This window comes from Antechinus flavipes, chromosome 3 (genome assembly GCF_016432865.1).
Source record: "Antechinus flavipes isolate AdamAnt ecotype Samford, QLD, Australia chromosome 3, AdamAnt_v2, whole genome shotgun sequence".
NCBI lineage: Eukaryota > Metazoa > Chordata > Mammalia > Dasyuromorphia > Dasyuridae > Antechinus > Antechinus flavipes.
In genome coordinates this window covers 464412647-464440239 of record NC_067400.1, presented here as the reverse complement: position 1 = coordinate 464440239, position 27593 = coordinate 464412647, and the positions used below count along the sequence as shown (strand labels likewise).

Sequence of the window (27593 nt, the reverse complement as noted above, 5' to 3'; positions counted from 1 at the left end):
TTTCTAGATAATGAACAATTGTAGTCTGAATCCTGAACTCTGACTTATTAATCTTTTGTTAGTCCATTTGTAATTCTTGATTTTGATCTTCAATTTTAGACACTGCCTAATTCCTTGGGACCTTTCATTTCCACATCTTATCCATCTAGTTTGTGACTTAAACTTGTTTGCATTGTAGTTCTGACCCTTACCTGTGTAAGAATTTCTTAGCTTTTACTCCCTACCTGCCAAACTGGTCTGACTTCAGTCAGTATCATGGTACTTACTACAGAGAGGAGTCTTAGAAGTTTTGCAAAAAAAAATGGAATCCCTCCTATAGGTTAATGACCTAGTCAAAATTCTATAATTCTTAATTTTTTTGAGTTTTTGTCTACTTAAAACCATCAGAAAAAAAAATCAACTTACGCTCTATATGATCAAACATTACTGAATATAAGAAATCTCTGGGTGTCATATAATGTTCTCCTTCATATTCCAGTGAAGAAAACTGCATGAAACGCTGCTTTCTAATGGACAATTTTTCTGCCTCTTCATCATCATTTTTCTAGAAGAAAAGAAAAAAAACTATTTAAAAATATTTTCTATTAATATTTTAAGTAAAAGCAAGTACAAGTAAACCTAAAAGGACCTATATTTAAAAGACTATTTTCCATATTCAGGTCTATTTCTCCAAATCTCAAATCAAATTGTACTAAATGAGTTTCCTAGTGTAGACATTGTAGATGACTTTCATCCACAATCAAGACTTATGTTTTCAAAATGAGACAATTCTTTGCCCCCAAGAACTCATCGGGGGCTAGAATTCTTATTTTTGTCATGATATCACCTGTGTCTCTCACAATGTTTTATGTACAATAAATACTTAACAAATAATTTGCTTTGGTTTCCAAAATAAATGAATAACTGATATGTCAATTTCCAACATCCTATAGTAAGAGCAAATAGAAATATTAATCAAGTTATCTGGAGATAGTCCAGCAGGTAATGAGTTTGAATCCTACCTCATACATTTAATAGCTGATGGTCCTTGGGCAAATCACTTTTAACTCTTTCAGATTCAATTAGAATCACCTGTAAAATGGGGATAATAATAGCACCTATCTCTTAAGAGTTGTGTTAGATCAAATCAGTTAAAGTGCTTTAATCACTTTAAAACACTACAAAAATACTAGCTATTACTATTTGAAAAAATATCTGTTATTTTGGAATAGGAATTAGAAAAGCATAGTCTGTATTGCTAAGATATTTGACTCTACTGCTGTCAAGAAGAGTCATAAGACTGTGACTTGACATTTTTGCCAGAGCAAGCTGGAAAGGGATAATATGAGAGAAATACTATCATCTTTGGCATCATGATGCATCCTGGCATCATGTTATTGTAACTGATCACATTTATCAGCATTGTCTCATCATGGACTACTGTAATATAGCACTGCTCTCCTTTTGGAATCTTAAAAGTGATATTTCTAATCTCTAGCCATAATCTATTAAATTGTCATTTCACCCAGGTTTTTTATGTACCCTGTTTTTCATGCTATGAGCTTCACTCCCTCAAATGGAAATGGAAAACCATTTCACATAGAGTATATGATCTTTTCTAAATATACTTCTAAATATATTCAAACTCCTTACTCAGTTTACAATCTTCCAGGTAGTCATGTATAGCTACTCTAATGACATCCAAATACCCTCAATTCCTCCTCCCTCTGACTTATCAGGTAAATCCCTAAACCTGAGATTGTTTTTCTGTTTCTGTTTTATGTACAGTAAATACTTAACAAATATTTGCTTTGGTTTCCAAAATAAATGAATAACTGATATGTCAATTTCCAACATCCTATAGTAAGAGCAAATAGAAATACTAATCAAGTTATCTGGAGATAGTCCAGCAGGTAATGAGTTTGAATCCTACCTCATACATAAACAGGTAAGTTTACCGAAAAAATTCACATATCACACAAAACTATCCCACTTCATTCCTCATTATTAAACCTACTGCTAGTGACTTCCCTCCAAGAATATCTTTTATTTAATCATTATATATCTTGTATGTACATAATTATTTATATGTTGTTTCCTCTATTAGAATGTGAGCTCCCTATAGGGAGGAATACTGTTTTTCCTTTTCTCTCTGTTTTTAGCCAGCCATAATGCCTGGCACTAGTAAATACTTAAATTCTTGACTGACTATAAAAAGTGAAACATTTAGAACCAAATTTTAAGGCCCCTACATTTGTGATCCTATGAACTAATTTCATCTCAGACCAGTGAACTGACACCTTGTTTGAATTTCAAAAGAACTCTAGCTAAGATTTTTTAAGCTGTCATTGTAAAACAAGAGATTCTAAAAACTGCACATATGTTTGTGTTGTAGAGTCAGAACTTTTAAAGAATAGTGAAATAAGAGTCAGGAGGCCTGGGTTTTAGATAAACCTCTAAAAGTAACAAGTTTGTGACTTTGGGAAAGTAATAACCTCTCTTAATCTTAGCTTTTTTTAATAAGCAAAATGAGAGGACTAGACAAGATGACTTAATTGTAGGACTTTCAGCACCCAAAGTTTCAGTAATCTTACAGGTATTTTTTTTTTTTTTAACCTGTGGCAGACAATATCAGGAAAAGGAATTGGATCCCAGAATTGGAAGTGATTTTAAGGGTCATGTACTCTAACTTATACCTGACCAAGAACTTCCTTTAAAACAAACAAGATAAGTGGTTATGAGTAAGTAATTTATTTATTAAGTGCTTCCTGTGTGCCAAGCTTTATGACTCTAGTGATTTGTATATTTCTCTAATTATTAAAATAACAGCAACTCACATTTGTATGGATAAGCAGTATTACAAAGTGGAAAGAGTACTGGAAATCGAGTATAAAGTAAGGTTAGTTGAATCTGAATTATGGGGATCCTGAAAAGGATTGGGAGTCCATACCTTTTTCATAATAAAACAGGGAATCATTGACTGTGTTCAGGAAGGGGAAATGACAGGACAAATGCTGTATCTTACTTTAGTAGTGACAGGCTTAGCCCAGGGTCTGGCACACTATAGGAGCTTAATAAATGCTAAGTGAATAATTGACAGTTTCAGACAAGATATACTGAGAGACTGAAATGATATGATGATAGCAGTAGAAATGGAAACAGAGGGACAAACTTGAAAGAAATTAATTTTCTTTAAGTCACAAGAGATGTTGGTTAACTGAGGGTACCAATATAGTAGTTATAAGCTTAATAAGTTTTTTTCCTCTCTTAACATCAAATAATCAACTTGATTTTTAAAAATCCCTACTGAATTGATAACTATTTTGTCATATGGAGAGGTTTAATACCTTTCAAGTAAGAGGTTTTTTTGTTTGTTTGTTTTAAAATGGGGAAAACTGGGCATGTTTGTATGTAGCAGGAAGCAGCCAGTACATATAAGAGATTAAAGATAGGTGAGAGTGAAGATAATAAAAGGGGCAATCTGCTGGGGAATACTGGATGAAATGGCATCATTTGTGCATATAGAGAGGTTAGTTCTTCCATTAGGGTCTCTTCATCATGTGAAACAGGAGTGAAGAAATAGTGATAGAAGAAAGCTGAATGATGTGAGAGGAGGAAGGGAGAAGAAGTTCTCAATGATTTCAGCTGAGAAGAAGCCATGGGAAATTTGAGAAAGGAAGAGTTGCTGTAGTTAAGTGGGATAGTGAATTAATCAGGTGGTATAAAAGATTTCCTAGTAGTACTGAGAATCCAGTTGAGCTTATATAACATAAATTTATGGTAGACCCAGGTAGCATAGCTACATAAGTTTCTCCACCTTCCTTTAATAGTACATGCTTGAAAGGGAAGACAGTGGTTGAAGGGAGAGATCCAAGGCTCATGCTTAGAAGGGCAAAATTAGTGATACAAAAAAGTCATGGACTCAAGAATAAGCAGACTTGAAATAATTCATCAAAGCATCAAGATGGAAAATGGTGGAGAATGTAGCTAACATAGGAGTGACGGCCTGGGAGGAAAATGAGAGATTGAGGGGTATGGATCAAATACAGAATTTGGTATTAAAAGGTAGAGGGAGAGATAAAATGACAATCAATTGTGAACAGATAAGGGAATTTGAGAGTTCATGAAGAAGGAATTTGTGAGTGAAAGCAAGCAAGACCAAGGGTACCTTTAAGCATGACTGCAGTGGAGTGGAGTAGTTCATAAAAAAATGATTAAGTTAAATAACTGGAAAGTTAAATAACCATTGGATGGAGTATCAACATATATGTTTGTTGAAGTTACCTTGAATAAAGACAGGAGTTGGAGAGGAGAGAAAGATCATTAACCAAGGATTTAATCTACTGAGAAAAGGAAAGATGAATGTCCAGGAGTCTGTAGACAACAGCTACCAGAATTTTGATTTGATGTTAAAGATCAAGTGAATTTCAAAGGATGAGTAATCAGTGAATGATAGTGGTACAAGAAGAACCTGAAGGTAGCAATGGGAAACAAGGCATATTCAAAGTCTCCCACCTTGACTAAACTAATCAAACTGTTTTATGGAATTAGAAAAAATAATTTTAAAAATTCACTTGGAGGAACAGAAGGTCAAGAATCTCGTGGGGAATTAATGAAAAAAAAAAGTAAGAAGAAAAGGGTCTGGTATTATCAGATATCAAATAATGCATCAAAGTAATCGTTAAAACAATTTAGTACTGGTTAAGAAATAAGGTTGATCAGTGGAACATAATAGGTACACAATATACAAAAACAAATGTGCACAGTAACCGAATGTTTGATAAAACCAAAGATTCCAGCTACCAGGGCAAGAATTCACTATTTTACATAATATTTTGGGAAAACTGAATATGGAATAAACTAGGTATAGACCAACATCTCATATTTAAACCAAAATAAGCTCTGAAAGGGTACTTGATTTATACATGTTTATCATAAACAAATGAGAGGAGCAAGAAAGAAACTATCCTATTTATGAGTAAGTTAAGTAACTGTTCTATCTATGGAAAAAAGAGGAGTCAAGAAAGAGAAAGAGTGAATTACTAAAGACAAAATATTTTGTTTATAGAAAATTTTAAAAAAATTGTAGCAGAAACAAAATTCAGTTAAAATTATTAGGAAAGCAGGCAAATTAATTTTTTTTCTCTAACAAGTTTCTCCCATAAAGCTTTAATGTCAAAGATAAATAAGGAACTGTTTCAAATTTATAAGTCATTCCTCAGTTGATAAATGATCAAAGGATATGAACAGTTTTCAGAGAAAGAAATCCAGTCTACCTACAAATAGTCATGAAAAAAAAAAAAAAGCTCCAAATCACTATTAAGAGAAATTCAAATTAAAACAACTTTAAGATTGTACCTCACACCTATCAAACTGGCTAACATGCCAGAATAGGAAAATGATAAATGCTGGAGGGAATATGAAAACTAATGCACAGTTGGAGGTGCTGTAAATTTGTTCTAGTTACTATAGAAAACAATTTGGAATTATGTCCAAAAAGCTATTAAATGTTACATATCCTTTCACCCATATTCTGAAGAGATCAAAAAAGGAAAAGTATTTATATGTAAAAACTTTTATAGAAGCTCTTTTTGTGATGGCAAAGAACAGCAACTGAGTGTGGGGGAGTGAGTTGTCTATTAGGGGATGGATGAACAAGTTGTGGCATATAAATATGATGGACTATTACTGAGCTATAAGAAATGGTGAAAGGGGTAATTTTCAGAGAAACCAGGGAAGAAATGTAAAAAACAATGCAGAGTGAAATGAACAGAATCAGAATAATTATATAATAACAATATTATAAAAAACAATCAATTGTAAAGATTTTCATCAATACAATAATCAATCATAATTCCCAGATGAAATATGCTATCCACCTAATGACATCCAGAGAAATGATGGATGTGAAGCAGTTGCTGGCTATTTCTGAACTAGAATTTAAGGAGAAAAGCCTAGTGTGGTTGATGTCAAGAATAGGCCATTTTATTCACAGGATTGAGGCTTTTTCCAGAAAAATCAATGGTAAGCAGCTAGACTTATCTTTGTCTATAAGATGACAAAGGCTTGGCAATGTAAACAAAGAGCACAGACAAGTAGAGGAATTTAACTGAGAAAGTAAATAACTTTTCTTTTGCCATTAAAACCGCTTGAATTCCCTGGTATTTCTACATTTTTTAAACAAACAAAGACAGAAAACAATCTTAAAAGAAATAAGTAACAAAGGGTTAATTAGATAAATAAGAAAACAATGCATTTCAGTGTTATGTTTACTGCTGAAAATAAGTTAACACCTTGTTATTTGAACCATTGGGAATTGACTGGAGGACTTATCGTAAAAGGTTTAAGTAGTAGGTACTGTTGTGTTGGGTATCATTAAAAACAGTCAAGGAACAAAAAGACCTTCAACATGACAGACCTTTATTGCTGAGGAACTACTGTGGGCTAACTTCAATCAATCACTGCAGCATGTAAACTACAGGAACTTGAAAGGACAACACACATAACAGTGAAACAGAGAGTTATTACTTCCTTTGCTTTGTGGTTCTAAATCCTCAGGAGGCATAGTGTGTCCTCCCTGTCTCCATACCCGCTCTCCCCACCCCCTTTAAATCAATGACAGATGGCTCTCAAAGGGATACTTCTAATGATTCTTCTATTGTCAAACTGCCCTGGAAAAAACACCTCAATCCATACGGTATTGTCACATTAGTCCATCTTTACCCTGGGTAATTTTGTATGACAGGCTCCATGGCTTCAATTAACGTGGCAGGAACCCACCAAGATTTAGTTCCATGGTTTCTATAAGCAAAGGGTGGCTCATGATAAAAATTATGAAAGAGTATGTACAAACAGAACAGCATCTAGAATATGTTTTTGACTGGGTTGTAAATCTTCAGTCGTATGTGAACAGAGACAAAGTAAAACATCACTTTGTTAGTAATTACACTTGTCATTTAACATGGAATGAAAAGTTGCATAATGTTTTTGTCTAGTCTTCTTCAATATTCTACTTTGGGGCATCCTTCTCTATTTTTACCATTCTTTCAGCCGAATAATTTACTTTTAAAAGTTGATCAAGCAAACAGTGAGAGCTCAGCTAAGAAGATCTTATTTAAAAATTCTTAACTCATTGATATCATTCTTTTATTATTGCTAACTCAGGGTGGTAGAGGAGAAAATCAGAGAGATCTGAAGTCAAGAGAGGAAAATCCTTTCCAGCCCTGTCTTTGATTCTATAACCTCATTATATTTCTCTATATATTTTTTATAATATCAGACAACTTCCCTCTATGGACTCTCATGTTTTTTGTCAAATGGCTACTTACTACATCTCTCTTTTCATGAGATTTATATACTGCATTTGATTCTTGCAATAACCAGGTGAAATATGATAATAACTGGAAGGGACTTCAGGGAATATATAATTAAACACTCTCATTTTACAGATAAAGAGACTGAGACCAAATTAAGCAATTTACCCAAAACATATAGCTAATAAATGTTTAAGCCAGGATTTGAGCTCAGATCTTCTGATGCCATTATCAGTACTCTTTCTGATTTTTCCTTTATGACTGGACTACTTCCCTCTAACATCATAGCATTTCTACTTGTCAAAGTCTTTCTGTAATTTATAGTAAAGCTCAAATACCTCTGCCTTCATGCAGCTTTCCCTGATGATACTATTCTGTTTTGCACTTAAAATCTTCCATAAGCCTATCTTTCTTAGCTTATAACACATTATACCTCTTAACATACTGTTCCTGCCTTTAATGCTCAAATTACATGAAACCTTCATAATCCTTTGTACAAGCTGTTTCTTTTTCTCTAGTATCTGTGGAATGACTTTTATTATTTACTTCTCTTTTAATCTCTTCTTTGTGGCTTTGGTAATAATATGATTATTTGATAGATTTACATTCTGCTATATTGAAATAATTATCTTGATAAATTTTTAAGTTGGTTCTTTGTGGTTTTCTAAGTAAAAAAAAATCATTGTTGACAGAAATAATTCTGCTTCTTCTTTTAACAAAGTTTATTTCCTGAAATTCTTCTTGTCTAATTACTATAATCAGCATTTTAAGTACCATACCAAATAGCAATAATGACAATGGGAATCTTTGTTTCATTTGTGATCTCATTGGGAAAGTTTCCAGTGTTTCTCAATTACAAAAAATTTCCACTTTTTTTTGATATTAAGTACTTTTGTTGATGTTTAAGGCCCTTTCATTCCTATGTTTTTAAAATCTTTAATTGTATTTCATTGAGGCCTTTTTCTGCACTCATTGATGTAATCATATGTTTTATCATTAATAATCAATCAACAAGCATTTATTGTTTACTGGCATTACGATATGCCAGTAATGATAAGTACTAGAAATTTTTTAAAAAAGCAGTTAAAAAAATGTAATCTGTACACCCACAGAACTTACATTTTAATAGGAGAGACAACATTTAAACTACTATGTGTATATAACATATACAGAATGTAAATAGCTAACCTCAGAAGAAGGGCATTAGCCATGTGAGGGACTCACACAAGGTCTCTTACAGAAGTTAAGTGAACTGAATTCTGAAGGAAGTCCAGAAGTGAAGAGGTGAGGAAAAGGAATCCATTTCTGCTATGATGGATAGTCAGTAAAAAGGTACAGTCAGGAGAAGAATCAGATGTAAGGAACATCAAAGTGGAATGTATAGAAGGAAGTAAGAAGACTGGAAAGGTAGAAAAGGGGCTAAATTGCTTTTGCCAGATCACTTTGACAATGAAGTAGGAAATGGACTGGAATGAGGAAAGTGAGACAGAGAACCTAACCAATTAATAAGTGTTATTATGCTATTATGTTTTCCTAATGCTGCAACATCCTTTTTGGATATATTATGTGGAACATCTGTGCTGAGGATCTAGGAGGACATGGACAGAAGCTGCTCGGGATAGGCAGTTATGTAATGGATGCATCTCATTGGAGTAAAGATGCAAACTGATGAAATCACAGATGCATCTGAGTAAATGGTTTCATTTACTCTCTATTTGTTTCTTCTGCTTCTTTAATTCTGATTTTGTTAACTTGATTTTTGATCTTTATTTGATGAAATTAGCAAATAATTTATCATTCTTTTTAATTTAAAAAATATTTCAATTTTTTATTGGCATAGAATCTTTGTCAAAATCTCCTTTGTATTATTTTGAGATGGGTTATTAAATTGCTTTGTAGTTTTTAAATATTTTGCTCAATTTAAATTTCCTTTTTCTCTTTCATAAGAGTTCAGAGATGTAAGTTTTTAAAAGGACTGATTTATTTGTATCCTATAAAAATTTGTACATTGTCTCATTTTTATCACTATTAGTTTTAGTAATATTTTTAAAAATAGCAAAATAAAGGCTAAGTAAATAAAGCCACATTTCAGTTTATGAGTATTATTGGAATAGGCTGTAGAACCTTATATTTTGTCAAATAGTAAGAAAAAATCAATTTTAAGGCATATTCAATATTAATATCAAATATCAAACAATGGCTTATTTATTATATCATTTAATTATGTTATATAGAGGATAAAAAAAGAAGAAAAATTGACTAAAGCAAAATTCTAAGTTATAATACAGTTTTTAATGATTTAAATAGATATACTTTGTGAGACAATCCTGGACCCCCTAAAATTCAGTGTTTATTAAGAAAAAACTAGAAAACCAAAAAGAAAAATTTAATTGACTGAGTCTGAAATACTGAAAAGTTTCTTAAATTTTATTAATATGCAAGTCTAGCTATCTGTAAGAACTCAGAAAAAGCTTCTAATTTAGTTTATTTAAATTTGTTCTTATACTTAATGAGAAACAACTTCTGTTCTCTTAAATATTGTAAAACATAACTAATTGTGAGTAACAAGGGAGAAAGCTATTCTGAAATTTATGAATTATAGAACTCTAAAAATTTGTTTTAATTTTTAATAACATAATACACAATAGCTAATAATAACTAAAATAATTAAAAACATTTCCAAAGAGAGAGCCCATTAATGAAAGAACAATTACAATTTGTAATTGTATTATCACATTAATTTTTCCACATATTTCAAGAAATGGTGCTGTAAATTTTTTTCCAAGTAGTTGAAAATATTCTGTTTGCTTCATTTAAAGAACTGTAATGTTTGCTGACACTTCATAGAATTAGGTTTACAATTCAAGTTTTTTGCTTATCTGGATTAAGGATAGGTTGTCACAAAATGGCTTGTTATATTTTATATCCTTATTTGAAAAATTTGGCTTTTCTAACATGATTGACTATCAAGTAACTTTAATTGTGTTGAAAGCAGTTAAGATTAATGTATAGCTATAGCAGGTTTTTCTACTCTGCATTTTCAATAAAAAAGGAAGTCTTTATTACAACAGCTAAGCATAAACATTAAAGACTTTTGTGTTATTCACAACTGACCATGAGTAGCATTATAAATGATCAAAACATGAATATTTAGCAGGAGCTATTTAAATGTAAAAATATTTTTCTTACTTGAAAAGTAAGAATTTATTTGAAAGAATTATGAATCTGATGTTTTTTTCTTCCAGCTTTATCATCATGCTGATTTTATTAAAAAAAAAAAAACAGCTTTGGAACACACCAGCAGTTATGTAAATTCTACTCTACTAGTAGACTATGATTGCAGTACAAGTGGAGGTTGGGAACTGCAGTTGTCAATGATTTTGGCACCACTATATATAATAATAGGCTGAAGCTTGAGTTTATGCACTGAGGTCCCAAGCACGTGAGGCTAAATAGTAATTGGACCATACTCACTATTAATATATATGCTTGGAGAAAGAATGGCCCCCGCCCACTCTTTGTGCAAGTCCTGATGTGTTGTGTAGGAAATAATGTAGGGATGATTTTGGTGGGTGGAGGCCGAGGGGCAGGAAGAGAGGCATAGAGGGACTGCTGGCTGGGTTCATGTCGCGGCTGCTCTCACTTTCTATCGCCATCCCTCTTCACCTCCACAAAGAATAAAGAACAAAGATTTTCCTTTAACCTGAATTCCTGACTCCGGCTGACTTTAAAATATGAGGTCATCAACTATATAGGGATTTTCCAACATGGGAAAGTGGAGATCACTGTTAATGACCAAAGAAATAGGACCTTACCAAACTACATCTACACAGACATGAAGCATTGGTCTTCTGTGGTAGTGAATGATGAAGGCAGGCCTAGGGTCCAAGTGGGTCCAGGTTTTATGGACACCAACTCTTTTAATTTAAAATTTAAATACAAAATAGAAAAAAAAAGAATTCAAAATATTTAAGAATAAATTTCCATTTCAAGAAAGCATATATAATAAAAGAATACACTGTATTCAGAACTGTCCATGTTTTCTTTACTTCCTTTTAGGTTTTCTTTTTTCTGCTGTGCACTTTTTACTTTATTCTTTTCTTTCCCTTGCTCTCCTCTATCTCCTCCAAGGAACCTACAGTTATACAGATATTTTTATGTACATATACACATATATACACATACAAATACATAGATATCTGTAGTCACACATAGATACACATATACACACATATATTCATATACATATATATAAGGTTATGTTTATCCTGTTTCTCTGAAGATGGATAACATCATCCTTCTTATGTCTCTTAAGTCTTTCCATATTTTTCTAAATCTAGCAACTCATCATTTCCTATGCCAAGCAATAGTCTAAAACATTATCAATATGGCTGATGTATAATGTAGACTTCTCTTTGATTGAATCCTTTTAATTTTATTTTTGTCTGAGATGAATGAAAAAAATGAATGAATGAATGAATTCAAAAATGAATGAAAAAAAATTTTTCTCTAATAATTCTACTCCTGATCATTTTTACTGTGTGTATATCTTGTTTCCTATTCCTGCTGACTATTCTGTTTTATCTTTCCTATACTACTAACTCTTCTACTTTACTTCTACAGCTAATTTGATTTGCTATTAATCTCTCTCTGCCTAATGATCCCTCCTTTATCTTCTCCTTCCACCATCTCTCCATCTTTATCACATCCTTCTATACCCTACCTTATCCCTTCCCCTCCCCTTATTTCTTTGTAAATTTTAAGAGTTTTACACTGTTATATATGTGTAGTATTCCCCCTTTAACCCATTCACAAAATTAATGTTTTTACTTTTCCTACAATTTTACTTTTTAAAATCATATCATAATCAGCCTCAATCTTTCTTCTGAACTAACCAATTATTAATGACAATCTTAGACATAAAGTTTACATTTCCATATATAAAATGAGCAGTTTGAACTTAGAGTCTTTTGAAATTAGTCTTTGATGTTTGCTTTATATTTTTCTTGGCTCCTATATGTCAAATTGAGTTTAGGGTTTTTTGCAACAAAATCCTGAACTTCTGGCAATTTGTTAAATGTCCATTTTTTTGTTCAGATTTATGCTTATTTTTGCTCTATGTAGTATTTTTGGCCACAATCATATTTTTTTATCTTCTGTATAATATCCTAACACCTGATGTCTTTTATTGTAGCTGTTGATAGGTCTTAAGGCTCCAGCATATTTGAACTGGTTTATTATTGTTGTGCTTATAAAATTTTCTCTTTGATCTGGGGGTCTAAAAATTTAGCAATGATGTTCCTGTAGATTTTCCTTATAGGATCCCTTTCAGTTAATGGTCAGAGGATTTTTTCTATTTCTACTTTCCCCTCTTGTTCTAAAACTTCAGGACAATTTTCTTAATTCTTTCTTGTATTGTATCAAGATTTGGTTTTGGGGCTAGCTTTCAAGCAGTCCAATTATTCTTATATTTTCTCTTTTTGATTGGTCCTCTAGATCTACTATTTTTCTTGTGAGAAGTCTCACATTCTCTTTCACTTTTTTTATTCTTCATATTTTGTTCTATTATTTCTTGGTCTCTTATAACTTTGATGGTTTCTTCTTGCTAATTCTAGTTTTCCAGGAAGTCATGTTCTTCCTTAAAACTTTGGATCTTTCTTTTCATAATCTTGTTTGCTTGTTCATCTTAGCTTTTCTACAATCTCTCTCATTTGATTTTTAAAGTCTTTTTTGAGTTCCTCTATGAATTCTTTTTGGGCAGGTGACCATTTGACATTACTCTTTTGGGTAGGAGAGATTTTTTATTTTTTACTTCAGTATCCTCCTCTGAAGATGAATTCCAGTTTTCCCTATTCTTATATAACTTTCTGTGGTTGGATTCTTTTTCCTTTGCCTGATGATCTATTTTTTGATGTAATTATTTCTAGCCCTGTGAGGAATAGGAAGATTGGTACATTTGGCCTCAGGTCCTCCTTCAATTCTGCCCTCTGATTTGGACCTCAAACTAAGAACTCCATTCTTCTCAGAGTGTCTGTAGTTGGCAGCATCCCTGCCCTGTGGCTTCTGCAGATTGTTTTGGTTGTTTCTTTCTGCTGAGCCTCACATTCCTTATCAGCAACCTCAATCTTCCCTAACTCAGATGAGGTGGTTACTTCATGTTGCAGTTGTGTGGACTGCCATCTTGTCTGGGGAGAAATCTGAGACTCTTCAGGGCTCGTTGCTGTTGGGCCTTCCTCCTCTTTCCCTTGGTGCTGAAACTACTGGCAGAGTTAAAAGTTCTGATCAAACAGAAATACTGTTAAATTCACTAAGCAGATACTTTACCACTTACTTGGCCAATAAGCCTGATGGACTTACACAGGTTTATCAAAACAAAAAAGTAATGACAAAAGTTAAAAGGACTCCAGACCCCAAGAACTTTTCAATATGAAAACTACAATGGAGAAACTCCAAGGTAAAACTAGTGATGAAAATCCTTGATAAATGTAATTAAATAATCAATTGGTCCAATAACAACCAGATTGCTAAGAAAGAAGGATCTGAATCTGCTGAAAGAATTGAAGTCTAAAATCTTATCACGTTATACTAAAGTATAAGGAGCATGTAGGGAGGCAAGCCTGGTGAATTGCAAGATGGAAGAAGAATAGCCTCAGATTCCAGGAGTCTAAGTAAACTGTTCTAAAATACTATGAATTAAAACTTAAAAAACAACAACAACAACAACAACAATATGAATTAGATTTTTAATAACATATGAAACTATAGTTTTCTTGAATGCTTATGGGAGAGAAGATTCTCGCATATATCATTTAATACTTTCTCAGGGCTAAGATGGTAGTCAGATAATAGGAATAACTACTGATCTATTAAAAAAAAAAAAAAAACAAGTGTCAATAGCTCTTTATGTGTTTTTTGTTTTTTTTTAGGATTGAAAGAAGAGGAAAATAGAACAGAGACTTGGGATTGTTTCTTGGCCTCTGAGTTAATTTCTTTTTCTTTTTTTCTATTCCTTAAAAATTTTTTTAATACAGAGTAAAACCATGAGAGGAAAAAAAAAGGAAGTGAATATAGCATATGTTCTTTTACATTCAATCTCCTTAGTTCTTTTTCTGGATGCAAATGGCTTTTTCTGTCCAAAGTCTATTAGGATTGCTTAGGACCACTGAACCACTGAGAAAAACTAAGTTTGTGTAAATTTTCCCAGGTCTTTCTATAATCAGCTTGTTCATCATTTTTATAGAACAATAACATTCCATTATCTTCATTTACCACAACTTGTTCAGTCATTCCTTAGTTGATGGACATCTACTCATTTTCTAATTCTTTGCTACCACAAAAAGAGCTGCTACAAACATCTTTGCTCATGTGGGTCCTTTTCCTCCTTTAAGATTTCCTTGGGATATAAGCCCAGTAATGGCACTGCTGGGTCAAATGTTATGCACAGTTTTACAGCCCTTTGGGCATACTTGCAGATTGCTTTCCAGATGGCAGGATCATTTCACAACTCTACCAATAATACATTAGTGTCCCAGTTTTCCCAAATCCCCTTCAAAATTTATCATTATCTTTTCTCATCTTAGTCAATTTGAGAGATGTGAGATGCTATACTACCTCAAGAGTTGTTTTAATTTGCATTTCTCTAATCAAGTGATTTAGAGCATTTTTTCATATAACTACAGATGGCTTTAATTTCATCATCTGAAAACTGTCTGTTAATATCCTTTTACCATTTATCAATTAGGGAATGACTTGTTTTCTTATAAATTTGACATGGTTCTTTATGTATTTTAGAAATGAGACCTTTTTCAGAAATACTGGCAATAGATCTCCCCCCTCCCCAGCTTTGCATTCTCTTTTAATCTTGTTTCTGTTGGTTTTGTGTAAAACCTTTTTAATTTAATGTAATCAATGTTGTCCATTTTGCCTTTCATAATGTTCTCCAATTTTTCTTTGGTTATAAATTCCTTTCTTCTCCAAAGATCTGATAATTAAACTATCTCTTGCGCTCCCTATTTGTTTATGGTAACATCCTTTATGCTCATGGGATGTGAGATGTAGGTCTATACCAAGTTTCTGACGTATTATTTTTCAGTTTTCCCAGCAATCTTTGTCAAATAGTGAATTCTTATTCCAGAAACTAGATTTTTAGAGTTTTTCAAATACTAGATTAGTATAGGTCTTGATTATTGTGTTGTGTCTATCTAATCTATTCCACTGATTCACTATTATTTCTTAGCCAACACCAAATGGTTTTGATGACTGCTGCTTTTAAAATTTTTTTTAATTTTAGGTTTGGTACGGCTAAGCCACCATCCTTTGTAATTTTTTTTTCATTAATTCCCTTGATATTCTTGACCTTTGGTTGTTCTAGATTAATTTTGTTATTATTTTTTCTAGTACTATAAAATAATTTTTTTGTCATTTTGATTTGTATGGCACTGAACAAGTAGACCAATTTAGGCAGAATTGTCAGTTTTATTATATTAGCTCAGCCTATTTGTGAGAATTGATATCTTTCCAATTGTTTAGATCTAACTTTATTTGTGTGAAAAGTGTTTTGTAATTATGTTCATATAGTTCTTGGGTTTGTCTTGGTATGTAGACCATCAAACATTTTATTTGTTATTTATTGTGTGGGTTTTTCTAAAATGGGACTATTTTTAAAGTAATTTATTTCCTCTTCTGTTAATCTGGGCAATTTATAATTTTATAAATATTATTCATTTTAATTAGATTGTCATATTTGCTGCCATACAGTTGGGCAAAACAGCTTCTAATTATTGCTTTAATTTCTTTTTCATTGGTGGCAAGTTCACTTTTTTCATTTTTGATGCTAGTGATTTAGTTTTTTTCTTTCCTTTTTCTGATCTAATTAACCAAAGGTTGATCTATTTTGTTGATTTTTTTTTTCATAAAACCAACTCTTAGTTTTATTAGTTCAAATTTTCTTAGTTTCAATTTTATTAATCTCTCCTTTGAATTTCAGAATTTCGAATTTGGTATTTAATTGGGGGTTTTTAATTTGTTCTTTTTCTGGCTTTTTTTAGTTGTATGCTCAATTAATTCATTGATCTCCTCTTTCACTATTTTATTCATGTAATTTTTCAGAGATGTAAACTTTCCCCTAAGAACTGCTTTGGCTGCATCCTATAGGTTTTGGTATGTTGTCTTAATGTCATTGTCTTGACCCACTTATTTTTTAGAATTAATTTATTTAATTTTGCATTGGTTTTTATTCTATCTTTCCCTACTCCTTTATTGAATATATTTTTTATTGCATTGTGGTCTGAAAAATAAGCATTTACTATTTCTGCCTTTCTGCATTTGATTATGAAGTTTTTATGCCCTAATATATGGTCAAATTTTGTGCTGGGTACTGTCGATAAAATTCTGACTTAATTTTAGTGGGACACACATTGATAAATTCCATGGAAAATAGGAATACATTGGTGATGTGTCAAACAGATCCACTTATATTTACAAGTCGTATAAGTTTACTGTGGTCATTTATATTGCCTAAATAATGATATATGGAATATTTTCATAAAAATAGTTTGCTGACTAAATATAGCCATAACATATAAAGAACAGAAGGAATGGTATGAAAACAGCAGCTGTTTTAGGAAGCTACTAGAGAAGAACAACTATGGAAACTAGTGTAGAAGCTATCAGAAGATTAAAAAGTGGTTCATAGCTATTGCTAAATCTCTAAAGTCCAAATTTGTCTTGGGTCAAATTTAGAGTTCTCATGGGCGGATGGAGATAAATCCCACTTCTCAAAATCATTCAGTCCCTAAACTTCACCCATGAATCCACACTAAGATGTATGGGTTGGGAGGGGTAGGGATTTAGAATTGCTATGATTGTTGCCTACTCTGAATACTTGAGATCTGGTCATATAAAGTGCTTCATGGATTTCAAGGATTACTTGCAGTGCAGTAAAAAATGTGACAAAGGAATTAAGAGCAATGAGTGATGAGGACTGGATAAAAGAGATCTTTGAAAGCTGATGACTTCTGTTAAAACATTTCATTACTTTGCTGCCTTTAAATTAACAGGTGCTTCACCATTTTGTCTCTATTTTTTATCCATGAAGTGACATACTAGAAAAGATAACCTTGCTGTTCTTTTTTTGTTCATTCTTTTAGTCTTTTGTTCATTCTTTTAGTCTCTTAATTTCTCAAGAATAAAGTAATAAAACAGAGACTCCACTTTATGATTTTATTGAGTTAATATGGAAAGTATAATTAATTGTTTGATATATAGTTTAATATATCAAAGCAGCCAATATGTATTTATTATTTTCAATTTTTCATTTCTGGTTCCTTTTTGCCTTCTGTAGTATTTGAAAGAAATAAAATGACCTTTCCCCCAAAATATAATCCAATAGATTGTACTTTCCTTTTCATTTAATAGAGGGAACTTTCCCCACTGTATTTGAAATTTGTTAATATTATTGATTATAAAATAAGAATAGTAAGAAGATAAGAGAAAAAATATGTTTCTTTCCTTTAGTTGACTTTTCTTGCTTTATGTCCTATAGACTATCCACTGTCCCAAGAATCATATTAATAAAGACCTCTATTTTTATTTAGGCTTAGAATCAATACATTTTAAAAAGATTTGTACTTTAATCAGTGGGCTCACTTCTTATTTTTAAGGCATGTTGTAACTCTTGTATGCATCAGTATGATCACATTTCTGGAGCTTGAAGTCTAGATCTTTTAGAGATAATCTATTTGAACTTGAATTTGAATCCATTAAAACTTTTTTTTTTTAATGGATGAGAAATCTGGGCCTCAGAGAAATTAAATGATTAATTTAAGGTCTCAAAGACAGGAAGCAGCAAAGCTGGGATTCAAATTTTGGGTCCTATAATCTTAAGTTTAGTGTCTTTCTAGGTCGACATGTTGATGGTTTTCTTTTGCTGTGCTTCTTTCTCTTTCCTACACTCCCTCACAATTAAATGCTAATCAGTTTTTTAGATTGAGCTAAAGTTTATGTTCCTGGTATAATCTTTGAGAAAACGGGTTTAATATAATAAGGCACTGTAGTAGGACATGTTTTGTTTATAATTAAGCAAAAAGTTTAAGTCTGGTCCAAACAATGAAAAGACCACAGATAAATCAACATATTATTAGCCATTAAAGATACTAATCATGATCATTAATTGTGCTTATAACTAAATATTTTGTTTTTCCTCCCAAATATTTGAAAGATACTTTATAATTTTATCCCGATATTTATTGTTCTTGACCAATATTTGATATTGTTGACAAATCTCTTCTCCTAGATATTCTATAGTTCATTTGACCATTCCTTCTCTGTATATCATCCATATCTCATCTCAAAGCACTGTTCTGGATTCTGTTCTCTCTATATACTCTCTCTCCCAGAAGTCTTAATCGAACTCCATGAATTCAATTATCATCTCTATGCAAACGAAACCCAAATCTACGTATCTATTCTTTTTTCTGAGCTCCAATCACATCTCCCTATAGGCAGAGTGGACATTATGAATTGGATTTCCTATGGGCATCTCAAATCAACATGTAAGAAATAGGATTCATAATGTTTTTCTTTCTCCTATCTAAACTTCCCAATTTCTATGAAGTGCCTTACTAGACTTAGCATGAGTCAGGTTTAAAACTTTGGATTCTAATCAATTGTCCACATCTAATCAGTACTTTGGTCAGTCCTATTTCTATAACATCTTTTATTCCTTTTCTCAATTCAAATAATCATCACTATAGTTGAAGCTTTTATCATCTCTTCTATAGCCTCACATTTCTGAACTCTCAAAATACATCCTCCACACCAAGGTGATATTCCTAAATCATGGATATGACCATGTCACATTCCCTTAAATTCCAATAGCTCCTTATTACTACTTTTGAAGTCAAAGTAACTGATTTAAAGCCTTTCACAATATTGATCCAATTTATCTTTCTGTACTTATTAAACTTAATTCAGTCCTAGCCAAACTGATAGCCTATTTTTCCTGATAAATGACACTCTATCTCCTGAACTTTTGCAGGAGTTACCCCATGCTTGTCCCCTCTCTATATCTTTATTTAAAATTCAGTTCAAGTGCCAACTTTTACAGGAGAGCATTCATGATCAGCATACTTAGGCCAAATCAGTGGGAGTCAAAAAGACTTAAGCTCAAATCTGGCCTCAGATACTAGCTATATGTCCCTGTGTGAGACTCTTAACCTCTGTTTGCCACATTTTCCCATCGGTAAAATGGAGCACTTAGCCTGAAGGTTTATTGTGAGGACCAAATAACATAATAATTGTGAAGTACTTATATTTAGCACAATGTCTGGCACATAGTAAATGTCATGTAGATATTTTCAGGGCTAGTGCTCTCTCCTTAGAAATCTAGCTGCCCCATATTTTGTATATTTTGTGTACAAATTTTTATAAAAATAGAATATAAGTGTCTTTGAAGAAAAGACAAACCAGCAAACCTATTTTGGGCCAAGCTTAAGTTAGGCCAGTTCAATAATTCAATCTGGAAAGTTAAAACTCAATAACTATTATTAGACAATAAAATAAAATTTAAAAACTAAAAAGAAAAAAAGCTTCCAAAGTAAAAAGAATATCAAAGAATACTAAGATTTCCTTCCCCTTTCAGTAAAAACCACAGCAAAGAGTCAGCTAGATCAGCAAGGCAAGGCATTCTCTGGAGAGAAGCATCTCAGGTGACACTTGTAATTTAATTCCTTCCATACCATGCTTTGTATTTGTTCAGTTGTGTTCTACTTTTGGTGATTCTATTTGGGGTTTTCTTGGCAAAGATACTGGAGTGGTTTGCCATTTCCTTCTCCAGCTCAGTTTATAGATGAGGAAAACTGAGGCAAATAGAGTTAAATGACTTATCCAGGTTCATACAGCTAGTAAGACCATATTTGAACTCATAAAGCACTTTATCCATTGAACCACCTAACCTGCTCAATGCTTTGTATACCTCAGTACCTTTAAAGAGCCAGACCAGTTTAAATGCTGTAGAAACAAACCCTTTGGTATTTAAAATGCAGGGTGAGACAAGAAAGAAAGGAAAAAGGAAACTGGGGGCAGAGTGAAAGGAAAAGGATGAATAAAAAGTTGCGTCACCATCTAAAAAAGACACAAGCACAACTTTACAGCAATCCCCAAACCAATACAGTTACTACTACTACCAAAAGGATCAAGCATAGTTTCCAAGGACATATAATTGAATTCATCAAAATGAACTAATAAATGTTAGTTGAATTCATCAAAATGAATTAGAAATAACTAAAAGATTAAAGTGGTTCATATCAAGTTAGCATTCCTCCATATTACAGTCCTGGACCTTAAATTGTTTTAAATTTAGCCTTTAAAAAATGTTGATTTGTTAATTATAAAAAAACTCTATAAAACAGTGCCTTCTAAGTATTTTAGGGTTGGAATTCAATCAATGACTAATAACCATTATTACAATATGTATCATGTACTGTGCAAAAAAAGATACAGTGTCTCTATTGGGTCTATATCCCTAAGAGTTCATAAAGGAGGGAAAAGGGACTCAAATGTGCAAAAATGTTTGTGGCAGCCCTTTTTGTAGTGTCAAGAAACTGGAAACTGAGTACATGCCCATCAGTTGAGGAATGGCTGAATAAATTATGATATATGAATATTATGGAATATTATTGTTCTATAAGAAATGATCAGCAGGATGATTTCAGAGAGGCCTGGAGAGACTAAAATAAACTGATGCTGAGTGAAACCAGGACAATAACAAGATTATATGATGATCAATTCTGATGGATATGGCTCTCTTCAACAATAAGGCAATTCAGGCCAGTTGTGATAATCTCTTGTGATCAAGAGAGCCATCTGCACCCAGAGAGAGAACTGTGGGAACTGAGTTTGGATCATAATTTAGTATTTTCACTCTTTTTGTTGTTTGGTTGCATTTCTTTTTCTTATTTTTTTCCTTTTTGATTTTTCTTGTGCAGCATGATAAATGTGTAAATATGTATAGAATTGCACATGTTTAACATATATTGGATTACTTGCCATATAGGGGAGGGGAATTGAAGGAAGGAAAAGAAAAAAATTTAGAATACAAGGTTTTGTAAGGGTAAATGCTGAAAATTATCCATGTACATATTTTGAAAATAAAAACCTTTAAATAAAAGAAAATATCTGTTAATGATTTCATGTCAACATGGCAAAAGGTCTATAGTCATTTGGCCCTGTGCTGTTTTAACATGTTTGTTCATATTTGGTAAAAGCAAAAATTCTATCAACAAATCTGTAGATGACACAAAACTAAAGATAGGTAATGTACTGAATGGGGGGGGGGGGGAGGGAGAATTCAGATCCAAAAATATCTTGAAAGGCTAGAGAAGTGAATTGAATTTAATAAGAATATGAATAATATGTAACAGCCAAAAAAGTAAATACAATTTTGGACTGCCTTATAAAAAACATAACTTCCAGGAATAAAGAAACCATAGTCCCATCATATTCTGCAGTCCTCAGACCTGATTTAGAATTTTATATTCATTTTAGAGCAACACAGTTTAATTAAAGATAGTGACAAGCTCGAGATTGTTTAGGCAGGTCTTATTGCATATCATATGAGGATTAGTAGAAGGCACTAGCGATGTTCAACCTGAAGAAGATTCATGAGGACATGGTAGTTGTTTTCAAGAATTTAAGAGCTGTTATGTTGGAAGAGTGAATGAAGTTGTTTTATTTGGCCCCAGAAAGCAGAACTAGGAACAATATTTGTAAATCTCAAAGAAGTAAACTTAAGTTTTGTGTCCAAAAAAAGTTTCTAAAAATAAAAGTTGCCCCAAAGTGGAAAGAAGTTGAATAGGTTCCTGAACTTATATATATATTGTTTGTTTAGTCATTTAAATTGTGTCCAATTCTTTGTAATCCCATATGGGGTTTTCGTATCAGATCCTGGAGTGACTTGTCATTTCCTTCTCCAGCTCATTTTAAAGATGGGGAAACTGAGGCAAACAGAGTTAAGTGGTTTACCCAGGGTCACATAGCAAAGTGTACGAGGCTAGATTAGAACTCAGGTCTTCCTGATTCCAGGTCTACCACTCTATCCATTATAACACTGAACTGTCCATATGTTTATTACTTAGGAATAATCTTAAATGACATTTAAAAAATTTGAATCTTTAATTTCTGTCATATACTTTCATAAAATATCTTTCTGCTAAACCATAAGCTCAATTGAGAAAGTTCTATTTCCTATAATATCCCAAATTACTGTACACTGTTGGTTATTTTATACAAGTCTTCACTGGGAGAAGGAGAAAGAGGAAGAAACAAAGTTGCACATTAACAGTGGGACCCCATGTTGATTATACAAAAGGACAAGCACATCTCTTAGATGTAGTAAAAACCAAGTAAATTTAGAAATAGACTTTTATAACACCAAATCTTATCAACTGGTTCATGTTAATGGCCCCCTAAGTTTCAATGAATGATCTGTAGAAATTTGAGGTTTTGTATCATGGTTGATTTTTTTTTTCAGCTTACCTTGAGATTTAAGGAAATATTCCAAATGTGCATTTTTAATATGCCAAGTTCTTATAGCCAGGAAATCTTGCAAAGTCATATTATTTATCTAAACCTTAATCTTTCAAGTTATGGGGCAAAAAACTAAAATGGTAGAAATTCAAGAAAGTCAATAATGACAAAGAAAAACATAACTATAAAAATATTTTCCCAGCAAGTTTGGTGCCATAAGAATACATATAGATTATCTGGGGCATTTACTTGTTTGGGGGATTTTGTTATTCTGGAGCCAACTTCCCAGAAAAGTCAACTTGACTGCTATTCTCACAGAAGTCTCTTATCAGTGTCCCTAGTTACACATCTTCCTCCACTTAACATAAGTAAACTTCATCAGGTAGGGGAAGATAGAAAGAAGATTGATTTCAAGCTATCTTTTAGGTAGATAAAAGAGGTCATTTTAAATTGGGCATAATAGACATTTCCCCTTCTGGCTTCCAGTCAGAACTGAGTTTTGACTGGCTTTTTTTGCATGACCACTTCTGGAGCATCAAAACTTTTGGGAAGAGACAAAAATTTGCACCGAGTATTTGCCCTTGGAAGTGGATTATTTATATATAAACTGGGTTCTGAATATGCTGGGAAATGATTTTTAAAAATAGATGTGATGGGAAGTGGAGCCAAGTAAAGGCCGGAACTCACCCAACCTCTCCCCCAAATTGCTCCAAATCTTTAAATAACATCTCTAAACAAATTTTAGAGCATTAGAACACCCAAAAAGATGGAGAACATTTTCTAGTTGAGGACAACTTTAGAAGCTCAGTAGAAAAGGTCTGTGACATCAGGATGGGAGTTCAGTGTGTAGTCTTGATGCAGGCACCCCTGGCCCCAATCCCAGCACTAGACTCAGGCCATATCTGAATCAACAGTGTACTTACTGGTGGCTTCCAGACCTTTAAGCTCAGAGACATCAAAGAAGACGTAGAAGGTCAATAGAACATGTCTGTGGAATCAGGATGGGAAGCTTAGTGCATAATCCCAGTACATGTGGTACCAGTGCAGCCCCAGCCCCAGATGCAGCCCAGATCCCAGTATCAGCAAGGTGGGATCTCTGAATCCACAGTAGTGCTAGAGACTTCTGGACCTCTCAGTCTGGGAACACCAGAGAGGACTCGGAAGGTCAGTGGAGAGGGTCTGTAGCAACGAGGTGGGAATCTGGTGTGCAGTGCCAGGGCAGCCGAGGGCAGTGGAGCCGCAGCCCTAATCCATCAGCAAAGCAGGACTTTGTTGCAATATGACTATGTCCAAAGGGCAAACTCTGTATACCCTTTGAACTAGCAATAACACTAAGTCAATAATCAAAGAGGTCATAGAAAAGGGAAAAGGACCAGTGTATAAAAATATTTATAGCAGCTCTTTTTTCAGTGGCAAAGAATTGGAAATTTAGAAGATATGAATCAATTGAGAAATAGCTGAAAAAGTTGTAATACATGAATGTAATGGAATACTTCTATTCTGTAAGAAATGATGAACAGGTAGATTTCAGAAAAACCTGGAAAGACTTACATGAACCATTATAAGTGACTTGTGCTTAGTGACATGAGTAGAACCAGGAGGGCATTTTACACAGTAACAGCAACACTAAGCAATGATCAACTATGACTGACTTAACTTTTTTCAGAAATACAATGATTCAAGACAATTCCAAAAGACTCATGAAGGAAAATGCTATCCACAACCAGAGAAAGAACTATGGAGTCTGAGTGAAAATCAAAACATACTATTTTCACTATTTTAATTTTTTTGGTAGTTATTCCCTTTTGTTCTGTTTCTACTTTCTCAACATAACTAATGTGGAAATGTTTATATAACTACACAAGTATAACCTATATCAGATTGCTGACAGGCAGGGGGATGGAAGGGAAGGAGAAAAATTGAAACTCAAAATCTTATAAAAATGAATGTTGTAAACTATATTTACATGCGATTGGAGAAAAATTATTTGCCAAAACAAACCTAAAAACAACAAACTTCTCCCTCCCTCCGATAAAATATTTTAAATAAAGCAATATACACAATTATTAAAACAATGAAATGGCAGGATAATCAAAAGCAAATCAAAAGTAAATGTTTCAAAATTATAAAGACTTTTAAAAAATACGATTACAAAAAAGAGCTATGACATCTCTACCTAATTCTTTTGCAGAGGTGAGAAGTCTATGAATATAATACAAGACACATATTCAGATTTTTTTTTCAATGTACTGATTCAGTTTTGCTAATTTTCTTCATTTAAAATGAAGATCACAAAACTATAAAGAATAAAGTGAATGCAAAGTACAACTATGAGAAAATACATACATACAAATATGAGGAATATCTATTTTGAAAAGCATGGGATCTATAGGTGTATAATGCACATATTATCACATTTTTTCAACATATTGATTGATTATGCTGAGTGTTTTTCTCTTCTTCCTCTCTTTATTTTAAAAAAAATTCTCCATTTTATAAAATGGCTCTTTTGGAGGGTGGGAAGGAAAGGAATCAGGGGGGAAATTTTGATCATGTAAAAACAAATGATACAAAAAATTTTGGCATGAAAATAGTTCAATCTCTTGGGAAAAATGAAAGTACCTAAGGAAAAATAACACTTTTTTACAGTCACCCATCTTTTCTTTGTTTTCCACATCTACCATATTATATTTCAGATGAAGAATTCTCACTCTTCCTCCTCTTCTTCCTCCTTTTATTCACTATTTTTGCTACAAGATTGAGGATCTTAAAAATTACCATTAATTTGACATCATCCTCTCACCCCTGGTTGGTTATGACAGGTAATTATAATAGACAAGTGTACACATGTCATTACATCTACATGATCTGTAAATAGTACTAAAATAGTATATAAAATAAAAATAAGTAGGGACTCTAAAAGTGGCCAGAAAAATATTAAGAATGTTAAGATCCACAGGAAGAGAAATGCTGGTGGTTACCAAAACCATTTGGTATTGACTAAGAAATAGACTAGTTGGTTAGTGGAATAGGTTAGGTTCAAAGGACAAAACAGTCTATTACTTTAATAATCTAGTGTTTGACAAACCCAAAGACCCCAGCTTTTGGGATAAGAACTCACTGTTTGACAAAAACTGCTGAGAAAATTGGAAATTAGTATGGCAGAAACTAGGCAGTGATCCATACTTAACACCATATACCAAGATGTAATGACCGTGTATTTAAAATCAGCTGGAGTCAGGAATTCAGGTTAAGGGAAAAATCTTCAATCTTTATTGAAGTGAAGAGGTGAAAAAAGATTGCAATAGCAATATGGGCAAGAAGGATTGCGACAGCAATATGGGCAGCTGCGACAGGAAGCCAGCTAGCAAAGAGAGAACTGAGCTGAAAGGCTGTCGCAATGACAATGTGAGCAGCTATGTCAAAACGCCAGCCAGCAGTCTCTTCTTCCCCTTCCTTTTCTACTCCCCTGCCTCCACCCACCAAAATCGTCATTTCCTATACAACACATCAGGACTTGCACAAAGAGTGGGCGGGGGCCATTCTTTCTCCAAGTTTATATATTAATAGAGTATGGTCCAATTACTATTTAGCCTCACGTGCTTGGGATCTCAGTGCATCAACTTGAGCCTCAGCCCATTACACCAAGATAAGGTCAAAATGGGTTCATGACCTAGGCATAAAGAATGAGATTATAAATAAATTAGAAGAACATAGGATAGTTTACTTCTCAGATCTGTGGAAGAGGAAGGAATTTATGACCAAAGAAGAACTAGAGATCATTATTGATCATAAAATAGAAAATTTTGATTATATCAAACTAAAAAGTTTTTATACAAACAAAACTAATGCAGACAAGATTAGAAGGGAAGCAATAAACTGGGAAAACATTTTTACAGCCAAAGGTTCTGATAAAGGCCTCATTTCCAAAATATATAGCATTGTCTCTAATTTATAAGAAATCAAGCCATTCTCCAATTGATAAATGGTCAAAGGATATGAACAGATAATTCTCAGATGAAGAAATTAAAACTATTTATAGCCATATGAAAAGATGTTCCAAGTCATTATTAATCAGAGAAATGCAAATTAAGACAACTCTGAGATATCACTACACACCTGTCAGATTGACTAGAATAACAGGGAAAGATAATGTGGAATGTTGGAGGGGATGTGGGAAAACAGGGACACTGATACATTGTTGGTGGAATTGTGAATATATCCAGCCATTCTGGAGAGCAATTTGAATGCTCAAAAAGCTATCAAACTGTGCATACCTTTTGATCCAGCAGTGTTTCTACTGGGCTTATATCCCAAAGAGATCTTAAAGAATGGAAAGGGACCTGTATGTGGCAAAATGTTTGTGACAGCTCTCTTTGTAGTGGCTAGGAACTGGAAACTAAGTAGATGCCCATCAATTGGAGAATGGCTGAATAAATTGTGGTATATGAATATTATGGAATATTATTGTTCTGTAAGAAATGACCAGCAGGATGATTTCAGAGAGGCCTGGAGAGACTTACTTGAACTGATGCTGAGTGAAATGAGCAAGACCAGGAGATCATTATATACTTCAACAATACTATATGCTGATTAATTCTGATGCACATGGCCCTCTTCAACAATGAGATGAACCAAATCAGTTCCAAAAGAGCAATAATGAACTGAACCAGGTACATCCAGCGAAAGAACTCTGGGAAATGACTATGAAGCACTGCATAGAATTTCCAATCCCTTTTATTTTTGTGCGCCTGCATTCCTGATTTCCTTCAAAGG

General features: G+C 33.0%; 1 protein-coding gene across 1 annotated transcript in view; it reads right to left on the bottom strand.

The window, feature by feature from the left end:
* Positions 1-27593, bottom strand: part of MICU2 (mitochondrial calcium uptake 2) — a 170239-nt gene that overhangs the window by 98744 nt on the left and 43902 nt on the right. The window contains exon 2 of the mRNA XM_051990680.1: positions 406-544. Coding sequence (XP_051846640.1) covers positions 406-544 — 139 coding nt within the window. The remainder of the gene's footprint in view (positions 1-405; positions 545-27593) is intronic.